Below are 13,398 nucleotides of genomic sequence, written 5' to 3' on the forward strand. Positions count from 1 at the left end.
TTGGTTGCGAGACTATTCCAGGCGTAAATGATGTATTCATGATTGATACAGAATTGTATTAGTGCTATAGAATATATTGCAAAGGTAGTATACCTTCGCAAAGTACCCTTTAATATTAATACAATTGTGTATCAACCATGACTACATCATTTATGTCTGTAACATATATTTTGCAAAGTATTCTTTAATATTAATACAATTCTGTATCAATCATGAATCCTGGAACAATCTCGCAACCAACAAGTGAAATTGAACTAATATATTATTCAGAAAAGTAACTCTTCGGAAAGGAAGAAACGCATTTGCATGTTACCAGTCTATCAGCAGTTGACGACATTGATAAAGATGCCACAGACCAACGAAATCTTATGGAAAGTATATTTCTTGGATACATGGTAAGGTCTTTTTATTTCTAAGTATTCAATATGCATCCTGTACCTATTATTAGCAAACATGCTTAGGATATTTAGTTTCAAAGTTAATGTATTAAGTTTAATGTTAATTGTTTGTTTCGAGTTTAACATCCCCTATTTCCACAGGTATCGTCAACAACTGGTTCCGGTAGCATGATATTGGCAACATCTACTCAGTGTCTCCAAACACTGCCGACTCCGGGTGAACGAGTCTCCACTTCGACACCAACTCCTGTGAGTGCAGCCACCTCTGCCCCACTTGTCCTCAGTCTATCACAGATTCAGGGAGGTGGTGGACTTCTTATCCTGAACAGTGCCACAGGAAATACTGTGGGTACAACTCCAATAGCTCCTGTTGCAGTGACCTCATTCGTGTGTAATCAGGGACAGAATTCCAGTGGACTCACAAACAATGTTAAAAATATCGGGACTGAAAAGGTAGTGTCATTAAAACAGGAAGCAATGGAGACCTCTTGCTGTCACCAGTCAACTGTAGACAATCTTAAAATGGATGTTACTAATGGCAATGTCTCGTTTGATTCCAGTAGTTACTCCAGTTTGCCTAGCCTCAGTGAGCATATTTCTCCGGAACCCAAAGCCTCATCCACACCAAAACCTATGGACACTAGTACTGTGCTAGATATGAAGCCTAGTTTTAGTGATTCTGGTAATAAAAATGATGTCGGTTTCTTCAATGAAACTCTGGACCTCTCTCAAGAAGACATCCAAAAGACTCTTTCCGCAAATATGCCATCGTGTTCATCAGACAGAATTCGCAAATCTGATGGAGATCTTGGTGACACTGGTGAGTTGAATCCTATGGACTTTATTGGCAATGACGTGTCGCCGCCTGACGATGATGTTTTCGTAAACTTGGAGGCATTTGACATGTTGGGAGACTTCCCAGAGCTCGAAGTGTTGGAGCCAACTTCCAGCAGTGGTACAACAACGACAACAACCGTCAGCACATCTCACAGTGGTGCAGCCGCGACGCCACCGGAGAAAACAGGGAGTCAGTCGTCACCACGGATGGATTATCGAGAAGGAACTGCCAATATAACGGATTACTCGCCGGAGTGGGCATATCCTGAGGTAACTGTATTTCTTTGAAAGTTGAAAAATACAATACAATACTTACAATTCCGTGGATTAAAGAAATATATCCTTAATATACTTCAGCTGCTTAAGTGATAACTATTTCAAAGATAAAATAACAAAAAATATAGGATTAAAAAGTGTAAGATTCTGTGAAGGATTAAAAGACTAAGGTAGTAATATGCGGTAGAGATACAAGGAGGAGAGGTATCTATACCTGACGATATATGTGGAAAAATTTATAACTTTGCAAAGGGTTTTCAGTTTCCTCTCTTGACAACTTGGCATAAATTTGCCATTTCACTTTGATTGACATGGGATATTAAAAAAATAGATAAATATATAAATAAAAATATAAAAGGAAGTAAAAAATATTTACGAGGATGAAGAAGTGATGCCTTTCCTTTATCCTTTTTTCGTAATAGTATGTTCTGTATAATCGGCAGAAATTAATCTTGGGAAATAAAGTAACGCAAGCAGCATTTTTATTCAAATCACGATAACAGATAATGCATCACATCTTTAAATTAACTGTAACAAGTAATGAGTTTATTTTGTGTACCGACTCCGTTACTTCGGTATTACTTCTTCAAAACATGGGAAGTTTTAAGTTTGAACAGCAAAGAATGGAACGAGATTTCCTTTGAAAGAAAAAAATCATTTCTCCGAAATTTTTAACAGTAAGCGGCGACGTAACTAGGCTAGTTGTCGCCCGATGCAAAAAACTCGTCTTGCCCCTTCTCCCCCTTGACCAACCAAACCAAATCTCTCTTCGACTACACCTGATATTGACATCACACAGTAATTCTCCTATTCCATTTTTCCTTCAAGTGGTAAAGCTTGATTTCAAAATTGTAATTTAGTTTTTAGTACAAGATACAACACCAAACTAATAAGCATTTGATTGCCAAATAATTTGAGAGTAACATGCTTGACATATTCCTATCATAATAACAGAAAATCACAATGTTTTTGGAATTATATCAGGATGTGCATATGTGTAGAATGAATCAACAGTTCATTGCTTTAGAATAGAATATTTAATTATGAAAAACGGACAAGCTGTTGTCTCGAGTATTATATTCGGACATTTTACTTCTCTCTTAAATCGATGTAAGTTTACTATAAACACAGAAAGCTGGAACTATGATCCTAAGATTAGTGATGATGAGTTGTTGTTGCTGTTCTGTTAAGTTTCTGAGGTAACTTTTTATGATCTTTAGTTTGCTAAAACCCCTTTCCTTGCCTTATAATGAAAATAAATATTTGCCCAGTTTTCACCCCCGCCCCCCCCCCCAATCCAGCGATCGGAGTGCAAGCCCTTTTGCCGTGCTAGTTACGTCACTGACAGTAAGATTTTAAGAAATATTTTTTGTGATTGAAACTTACGTATCATTTGCACTTTGTGTTCTTCAGATTGATGAGATAAATGTATCAGTACGATATCTGCCATTATTGTTGTTCCATAGAATTTGTCATCAATTCAGAACTAGTTTCCATGTTAGGTGCATTCTGTTTCCCTAGTTGCTGAGTCATGTCCAACTAAATTTCTTAAGTACTATTTGACTTTTAAGAAGCTGCGTGGTATACACACTGGTATTCATTTCTGTACAGCGAATGACAATATTAAAACCTGGAAGAAAAATTAAATTTTCTTTTCTGATCTTAAATAAATAAATAATAATTTATTTTCACATAACAAAGGACATTGCAAATGAAATAAACTTGAAGTGAAATTATACTTTTATGTACGCATTAATGTAACTCAATTATAAGGAGTTACTTCAACAAATTTGAAAAAGCATACAAATATCTTTTCTCTCCTTTAATCATAAAGAATGACTAACTTTTGTGGGTGAAGTGACATAAGTCACATTTTAAAATTTATTCACAACTGGCTGGAATATATTAGAATTACTTTCTTCAATCTACGGAAGTTTACATTCTATCCATCTTCTATCATCTATCTATCTTATATATTAAATATAAAATATATAATCTATGTGTTGTAAGGTTGATTGCCAGGAAAAAATAAAGAGAACATTCGAAACAAAAGTCATTTTTCAAATTCATGAAATAAAATTGTAATGTATTCCGACTGTTTCACAGACGTTGTATCTGTTCTTAGTAGAATTTTTAGCTCCCTCTTTGGTTTATCAAAAATAGTTTACATTTTTTTTTATATTTCACGTGTAGGAAGGGATACACCTATTTCTTACATCGCGCATGGAAAAATTCATGACTGTCTAAATTATGTTAATAATAATGTTTTCCGTTATTCAAGCTTTGCTTTTAGTATATGTAAATTGGATTAAATCTGCTCGCTGAACAAAACAATACGTTTGTTGTAAAAATTATTTACGTGAAATAGTTTCAACAACTATCCACTTTGGCTTCATCAAACACTATCACTGATGAAGCCAAAATGGATAGTTGGCGAAACTATTAAACGTTAATAATTTTTACAATAATCGTATTATTTTGCTCAGTGAGTAGTGTAATTTAAATTATGTTGTTGGTTTTCTTGACATTATGTGCGTAAGTTTCTTGTTTCATTTGTTTGATGACAGTTACATTCCATCTAGCACTAATCTTCAACGATTACGAAGATACGATAGCATTACGAAGATAAACTCAGGTGTAAGGAGTTTTAAAATAGAGATGGCCATGCTTAAGTACTGATATTTACTCTTTTCAGACTTACTGTTCATTTTTTCCTTAATATACAGAATAGTGGCCTACGCAAAGGAGAGGGTTTGGGGTTTAATTCCCCTTCCTTCAAAAAGATATAAAAATACACATTTACCATATTAATATATATATAATATACAGGATGTAACAAAAGTCACTTGCCATAGACCAACTTTGTTATGAGTGCAGATAAGAAAAAAAAATGTATAAAGAGCAAAGTTGCTGGAAATGACAGGTTGTCAATCAAAAGTGTTGAAATTTTCAAATCAGGCCAGCAATTTTGGCTCTACACTTGTAGTCGCCCCAATGGCAATTGAGAAAGTAACGTTGGCAGTCATAGTGTTGCAATAGAAGCATTAGTTCACGCAATATTGAACGGAAAGTAAGTGAAAATTAAGCCGTAAGGAAGAAACTAGAATACTTCAAATCTTGGTTGCAATCATTAGCATCTGGTGTGTAGGGGCGGACAGGGATAGAGGAATGAGATTTGTAACTAGTTAAAAATTGGTTCGGAAAAAGTATCCATGATGTCGTGAACAATATTGCAGCTATTGCTACTATTGCTGCAACTATTACCTTCTCTTGCTATGAACTACTACTTATAACATTATTTTAACTAACATTTAAAGTCTCGTACCATTACTACGGGTATTACTATCTCGTACTGAAAAGCTTCCAAACAAGAAATAATATACTAACATCTAAAGTACATATTTCTGCAACTATCATTTTGGAATCGTAAAAGATCCCTTCGTCATAAGTTATGTTCATTTTATTAGCGGTCCGCATAGGATGCTATTGTTATTACCCAAGTTATTATCCTATCTGTCTGTCAATCTCCTCTCTGTCACACCTCTACTATCTTGAGAACGGTGTTGCTCCGCTATATAGATGCGATTTTCGACACTCTACTCCGCATGAAAAAGTGTGCTTATCGCCCAAATTGTAGAACACTGATCCCAAGGAATCACTTCCGATCAAGGGCATTTCTGTAGGAACCGCCTGAGTTTATATTCGGTACAAACTCAGACTATTATTTTATCTTTATCATTATAAACGTTCAAGAATAAAAATAGTATAGTATTAGCTTCGATAGCCAAGCCAATAGAATATCTGGCTGTAACGCGTGGGACCCGGATTCGAATTCCGTGTTGATCAAAACCAGATAAATTTTCCGTTATCTACGTACCTAGAGGCTCTGGGACCCACTGAGCCTCAAAATAATATGCTTACCTTGGAGAGAAAAGGAGACCTTGGCATCGTGTTGACCATCCCTCTAATATGGCCGAGGTAATGAAAGTGTGGAGCTCTACACCCGCATTCCTTTCTACATCCTTTCGTCACATGAAACTTCGCACGATGGACACTTTCACCTCCATCACTTGACATTTTGTTTCAAAACATTTAATTCCTAAAGGTAATGTAAATGCACCGTTAGAACAATGAATAGTAGTTGTTTTGTTTTCAAACTCAATAACAAATAACGAGTACAACGAGTAGGTAAATCCTTTTGCAGTAGTGCCCAGAAGTGTTACGTCTGGGAGCGTGTACCGTGCCTGCATGATGTACATAAATTTATTCTCAGGAACATGTACAGTCCATCCAATAAACTTTGTAAGCAGATTTAGTTTAATTGCATTATGTATTTCGCATCTTAAACAATTTTCCCAACCAACTTTCAACTCGTTTTGAATTTCAACCGTCCTACTCGCATCCACCCCTGCCCCCACGATGCTAATTATTGCAACCAGGATTTGTAATATTCTTGTTTCTTCCCTACGGCATAATTTTTGCTTGTTTTCCGCTCGCTTATTGCGTGAACTAATGCTTCTATTATAGCACTGTGACTGGAAACGTTGCTATTTCTATTACCATTAGGGCGGCTACCAATGTAGAGGCGAAACTGCTAGTCCGATTAATATATATACATATATATAACTATAATAGTTATATATAGTTAATAGTTTTATATATATAACTCTAAAAAGATATGAGCTTGGGAGCGTGAAGCCCTCTATGAAACACTATACGCCACTTGAACAAAACAAAAAGTAACTGAATATATTTTTATTATTTCAAAAATGTATTATTTTGTTCCCGCTAATATTTCTTCTTGATAATTAATACTTTATTTTCAAAGACAGCAAAATAGTGAGTGTAATGTGTAAATTATGAGAATGATATGCAGCCTTGTATGTGCATATCATATAACTCCTTATAAGATAATACTATTGTAGATCTTCAAATCTATAATTCTTGATGAATGCCTATAAGTGAATGATTATAGTTCATATATATGAGTAATTGGATTATGCTATTATTGTCAAACTGCTGTTGCTGCTGATGCTGTTTTATTTTAATTTTTTAGGGAGAGGGGTACCTGAAGTTCAGGTAACATTTCAAGTATATGAATGTGAAAGTAGTGATGTAAAACTTCAAACGTTTATGTAGTTTTTTGTTATTATTCATTTGTGGGAACTAAGGGGGCGCGGTGGCTCAGTGGTAGAGCGTTCACCTCCGGTGCTTGGGGTCCCGGGTTCGATCCCAGCTCGTGCCGTATGGACTTTGTGGTGGACAAACACCGTACTCATTGGTTTTCTTGGGGTTCTCCCATTTCCTCCCTCTTTCTTCATTCCACCATTTCACTCATCTCTCATCATCACCGTCTCCTTTAGCCTAACCGGCATAACCGTGGGACGTAAAACTTAAAGATTTCATTTCATTTCATTTGTGGGAAATAAATTACTCGACAATATAAAAGCTTTAAAGGCGTAAAGATATATGTGCCCAAGAAGAAAGCTTATTCGTCACCCGTCACAGAGTTCTTCATTAACACACAATTTAAACAAAACTTGTTTTAACAAAAATCTTTAGAATTTTTTTCATATGCTATTTTGAATATGTTTTTAAAGAATATCCTCCTCTATTACAAATTGACCACTTTATTGCAAGGAAATTCTCTAGTAAATGTCAAATGACAATTAAATCATATTAAATTTCAAAATATTTTTAGCTTCTGAAGGTATGCTAAAGAATAATGTTTTTGAGTAAGTTATATAGTAGGAACTTTTTCAATAACAAAATGTATAATAAAGTAAATTCGATAACAATCGAACGAGAAAAAAAATAAATAAAAAGAATATAAGGTAATAAAACTGTAATTGTATAGTCAGATACGTTTTAACATATTACTATTGCTGTCTGTCATTAATACAGTTTCCCTAGATATAGAAATATAATTTCGAACCTATTATAAAAAGTTTTGTGTGTTCATTGAATTTAGTTCTACAGGGTGTTACAGAAATCTGACACAATATTTTAAGAGTATATTCCTCACATAAAAATAAAAAAATAAAAATCATATGGACGTGCAGTGAATGCATAATTTTGTAGTTATAGTGTTATGATTATTTTATTGAAATATTAAAAAACTTTTTTATATGAATGTACGAACACGAACTTTTAAATAGTGTAGTACTAGAGAAGAATAACAAAATACGTCATGAGACAAATAACAAAATACGTCATGAAACAAATAAGTTGTTTGTCACGTAGTTCACTCTCTCCAACCAGTATATAAGCTTCGGAAAATTAGAACTTTTAGGAATCAGGAATCAGACATCGACTCAGATCTTACATCATACTTTGCGTCTCGCATTTGGACTAGAAGCCCCGACGAAGATGGTCAATATTGAGTTGAGAGAGAGACTTCCAAACTACACATGTAAGTTTTAACCTTTCGAATAATTTCAGTCTCTAAGAAGAAGTAATTTCTTCTATGGCAGTCTCCTGCTAAAGGCCTCATAAATAACAGATTCTAAAATTTTGCTTTATTTGTTAATTTCTTTATTGTAAATCACTGCAGACAAACTTGAGCTCATTTATTTATTATGTCTGCATATTGTAAAGTAACAATTTATTCTTTGTAATAAATTTATATTTTGAAAATTCTATTCTTTTCACACATACTACTGAATTTAGCAATTTTATTGTTATTATGAGAAAGATACTAACCACTATACTAAAAAGGTAAACACTCAGTGAACTAAAACCTTTTAAATTAAACAATAGTGTGCCGAAAATGTGAAAAAGTAAAATTTAAAGATCCATAGTTCATTACGATAGGATCAATCGTAGTTGGGTCAAGACATCACTGAGAAACTAGTATGTGAAATATCCAAATATCCTTCTTTCAAGACCTCCGGTACTTGCACTATCATTTTTGGAGAGACTGTTCACTCTCTACCTACATCTCTAAAAAGTGGTGTGGAAGTATTGGAGCATTCTTAAACATGGCACAGGTCCATATGAACTTTTTTTTTCTTATTTTGATGTCAAGAACCTGTTTCCAAAATATGGTGACACATTTTTGTAACACCCTGTGTATAAGGGTGTGTATAAAATGATCTTAATCGGTAAGTGTAAGTTGTGTAATATCAAGGGTTTCTATTAGAATTTTACCGAGTGAGTCAATCGCTTTTATCCTTTTGAACATAGCTATACAAGTCATTATTCATATTTGTTATATTTAATAATGTTTGTAATTTATAGTATAATGTTAAATATAGTGTTAAGTCTAAGTAAGACTATAAGTAATTACTACTTTCTCATTCTACGTAATTTATATTTATCACAATTACATTTCAGTTACTTGTAAAGTTTCCGCAGCATTTTATATGCTGTATTTTCCACACACTTTACTTTTTGAAAACTGTTTACCACAAAGTATTAAGTGTTTAACATATAACATTATTAGACTCTCTTATTATTTTTAACGTACTTTGGGGTAGTCGATATTGCAAACTGTAATTGGTATTAATGACAGTTTTATTTTTATTTATTATAAGATAATTATAATTTTTGTTATTTATTTTTAGGGAGGAGTAAAAGTCCTAGTAACTGGACCTTGGTATTCCACGACATCCCCATACACAGTACTGTTTGATACTGTACCTGTGCCAACGACTTTAGTACAAAGTGGAGTCCTTAGGTGCTTCTGTCCAGGTGGGTTTCTGTGTTGCTACGCAATAACTTCCATTCACATTAAGTTTAAATAATTATCTGAAATATCTATTACGATAAAGTCTGTAGAAAGATATATGAATGGAAAAAGAGTACACAACAAAGCCTAAAGCCTATTAGAAATAAACCACCCAGAAAATATAATATGAATGGCAGATGATCAAGATTACAATTATCTATAAACGTACTTTTTATTCATCGTCTAATATTTTATCTACTATTAACTGTACTGTTTCGGTGTTTCCTCAGCAGATTTGGGCAACTAATTTCACTTCTTAGAATTTTAACTTGCTTTTTCTTAAATAGTGATTAGGATAAAAAAATGTTAATATGATACTGTAACTTCCTTGCATTAAAATCTTATTTCTGTGAAATATATATATGCAAGTGATTGTCATGAAGACATATTTTTGTGCTAGTTTGTAAAAGTCTTCCTCACTTCTGACAAAATTATAGTTGATGAGCAAAAAGTCGTGGGGACAGTAAGTTGCATATTATCTGTAAATACATACAATGTGCATAGCACAACTCTTATTTATGCCAATATGAATGCTTCCGATCTAAAAAACTCTGAGCTGCATTTTCGTCAAAGAAATATTTTAAAAAAATCTTCGTTCGAATTAAGGAGAAAGAATTTCTCTTTCGTTTTAAATTAAGTCCTGTATTGAAATTTCTATTCGCAAGTGCAACTTTATTTAAGAAGCTTTTATTATTTAAAATTTTATCGCAAAAGACAGACACAAAGAAAAAATTAATTAATTAATTAATTAATTAAAAAAGGAATTCAGCTGTATTTTTGCATACATCCAAATTGTGATTTAATATTTAGTGAATATTACTTAAAAGTTTACTATACCATATTCTGTATCACATACGACAATTTTAAGTATACTACTAATATAAATAAAGTAATATCTACGTTAAAAATAACTATAAGTATTCATATTGTAAAGACATAAAACTGAATTAAAATTAATGTTCAGCGTGAACAACTTGCTGATTATCAAATTTTCGCGTTTGTGCACCTTATATCATCAGGAAAAGTGAATATATACTAAGAAAATCCAACTAAGGAAGAAATAAAGAAGCAGAATTAAAATAAGTATTCAATAACAAATAATATTAAATTTTCTTCATACGAATAGCCAGTTCTTTGATGTAATATGTTGAAAAGATAAGTGGTTATTTATTTGTCTTGAAAAGTGTTAAATTGTAGAAAAAAAATCGTAATATCATGAGACGTGGGTTAAACATACAAGTAATGAATAATCATTTGCATTTACAAAGTTTCATATTATTTTTAGAACCCGGATTGAATTCTTATTTTAATTTTGTTTCTTTTACACATCCTTGTGCAGTATTTTCGGTTGATTGGTTGATTTGAGGGTAACTTACTTTCCATATATGGCTGAAGAATGGCGAGGTGAATATAACATTGTGCTTGTTTAGGGATTGTAGGAAAAGTTCTTGTAGTGGTTTTCTGTGAGTCCGTATTAGGTAAATGTCGACTATGAATCGAAGTAATGAGTGACGTATTGTCCCAGGCATCCCGTGAATAAGGTGATGTTTGACAGCACCATGCGAATGCTAACAGCAATACCCATGCCTTAAACCTAATGATTACTTTTAAGTATGAAATTGTCATGGTTGGCACATTACACTAGTTAGTACTATGCTTTTGAGACTTGGGGAGTGTGATTAGTAATTCTTAAAGGGTGGTGAGGCCGTAGGTAAGTAAAATACTGGTAAAATGTGAGCAATTTGGTAAGTGAAATGGTGGTGTTTTCGGAGGCTAAGATGGTATTAGGTGGTAGGATTTCGATGATAGAGCGAATAATGGATAGGAAGTTGTTCATGTCTGAGGTATGGTGGGAAAGATTGAACATGGTTTTGGAGGTGATAGTCGAGAAAAGCGGATGTGCGTTCAGTGGAGCTACCAATACTGGAGACAGCGGATCGTGTTGGGTTACCGCGTTTGTGGATTTTAGATAGAAGATAGAATTTAGTAATTTTGGATGTTTTTTTTTTTTTTTTTTTTTTTAGGTTGAAATGGATTTTTATAAAGAAATCATGGATAAAGTTAGCATTTTTTTCAGCACCGAGACTGCATAAAAATAATTGGTAAAGCTCTTCTCCTGAGGCGTATTATAGATGTAGTTGTTTCTTCCATGTTTCTCGATCTTCAGCTTCCTCTTTTAATTCCTAATATTTTCTTCTATTCTTCAAATCTTCATATTGTGTTCTTATTATTATTATTCCTCGCTTTCTTTCCATCTTTCCTTTTAGACGGTATGAGAAGACAATTTCTTCGCAAGATGTGTCCAGTCTAATTGCCCTTCCTAAGAAGGATGCTGGCTAAAAGCGTCCTCTTCTCTCCTATTTGTTTCAAAACATCTTGCTTAGTTACTCTCTCTGTCCATTTTATCTTCTCCATCTTCCTCCAACACCACATTTCGAAGCACTTTAAATATTTCTTCTCTAACTTCCGAAATGTCCAAGTCTCTGAACCATACAGCTTAATACTCCATATATAGCATTTTATCAACTTCTTCCTTAATCCAATATTAAGCTTGCTAGTTAAAAGTGATCGTTTCTTGTTGAATGCTTCTTTGGCTATGACAATTGTTGACCTGGTCTTTTGGATGCAGTAAGAATCTCTCGTCAAAATACTTCCTAGATACTTGAAATGATCGACCTCTTCAAGTTCTCTTTGTTTTACTCTGACCCGCAAGGGCGTGTTTCCACGAGTTATTCTTATGACTCGATTTTTTAATGTTGACTTCTATTCCATATAGTTTTTCAGTGTCAACTATTTTATCCATCATCTCCTATAGTCCTTCTTCGGTTCTACCTATAATAACCATATCATCTGCATAACTGATCTTATTAATGATTTGCCCTCCAATCTTGAAATCTCCAGTTCCCATTAATGCTTCCAACATTAAAGATTCACTGTAAATGTTGAGTAATTGGAGGCGACATACTTCATCCTTGTCTGACTCCTCTTCCAATCTCCATTGCCCTACATTGTCTAGTTCATATTCAGATGTACATGAACGACATTCAGGAAATGGAAGTCAGTAGCTTCTTTGGGAATATTGGATATGTATATTCTCAGGCTCTTTCTTCACTTATATCATATATTATGGAAGCCGGAAGTAATCAATCGACAAGGTCGAGTTCTAATATTGTATCACCATAGCATGGCAATCTATTCTATTTTTATAGTGGTTACATTATTTTACATATTTCCCCCTCCATTGATCATTCCTTTTCTTTCTTGCATTCTTAGTGACTAATACAAATCATTAGTTTTATTGTTGTCTACTAAATTGTTTCTACTGTCACTCAGATAAAACTACGATTGTATAGTCCAATATGGTACCCAACTGGACAATCTACAACTATCTTTTTTAACGTTTCATCTTTATGTTCCTATTTGACGAAATAATTAGTGAAAATTATCTTTTCTTTAATTTTCTTTCGTTAAATTATATTCCACTATCTTTTGGTGTGTAATTCTGGTTATTTTGTTCATTCAACAATAGCTTTAGGTTTTCTCATGACTATATGTGTAGTGTTTGCGTCTTTGGCGTGGGAGATCGGGTTCGATTCCAAGTGGGAGCTCGTGTGGTTCGTCTTACGCTAAGCTGTAGGTGCTGAAAGGGATGCTCAATTCCAATGCAACTAACCAACCATGCAACCAACAACACTTACAACTACAGCTCACGTAATCCAGGAAGTGAAGGACCGTTCTCAAGAATTAGAATAAGTTATTGATCTTTGATCTTTGAATGAGTGGTACAGTCAACTGATTCGATCTTCTTTACTTTTCAAAAATTCAGTATAACTTTATGAACAGTAAAATTAAGAGTGAGAAAAATCACTTATTCCCTGAATTTGTATGCATATATATATATATATATATATATATATATATATATATATATATATATATATATATATTAACGCTTAAAGCCGGGAGTCTAAGTATGCACTTGCCATTTAAATGCCTACCCTATGGGTATGAGGTGCCGAGCACACACTCGACAAATACAGAATATTAGAAAAAAATCGGCTTTGCTCTGCCATCTTTGGAATTTTCTTTATACTTCAAATAGAAGCTTAAAGTTTACTAGCAAAGCATTATTTAACCCTTTCACTACCATTTTTTTCG

General features: G+C 33.6%; 1 protein-coding gene across 1 annotated transcript in view; it reads left to right on the forward strand.

Annotated features, from left to right (window-relative positions):
- The window catches only part of Camta (Calmodulin-binding transcription activator), a 1,249,189-nt gene that overhangs the window by 1,165,128 nt on the left and 70,663 nt on the right, over positions 1-13,398 (forward strand). Inside the window, exons 11-12 of the mRNA XM_081739735.1 lie at positions 540-1,505; positions 9,077-9,203. Of these exons, the coding sequence (XP_081595861.1) occupies positions 540-1,505; positions 9,077-9,203 (1,093 nt within the window). The remainder of the gene's footprint in view (positions 1-539; positions 1,506-9,076; positions 9,204-13,398) is intronic.

The sequence above is a fragment of the Thermobia domestica genome, chromosome 15 (genome assembly GCF_964235325.1).
Source record: "Thermobia domestica chromosome 15, izTheDome1.hap1.1, whole genome shotgun sequence".
In the NCBI taxonomy this organism is placed as follows: domain Eukaryota; kingdom Metazoa; phylum Arthropoda; class Insecta; order Zygentoma; family Lepismatidae; genus Thermobia; species Thermobia domestica.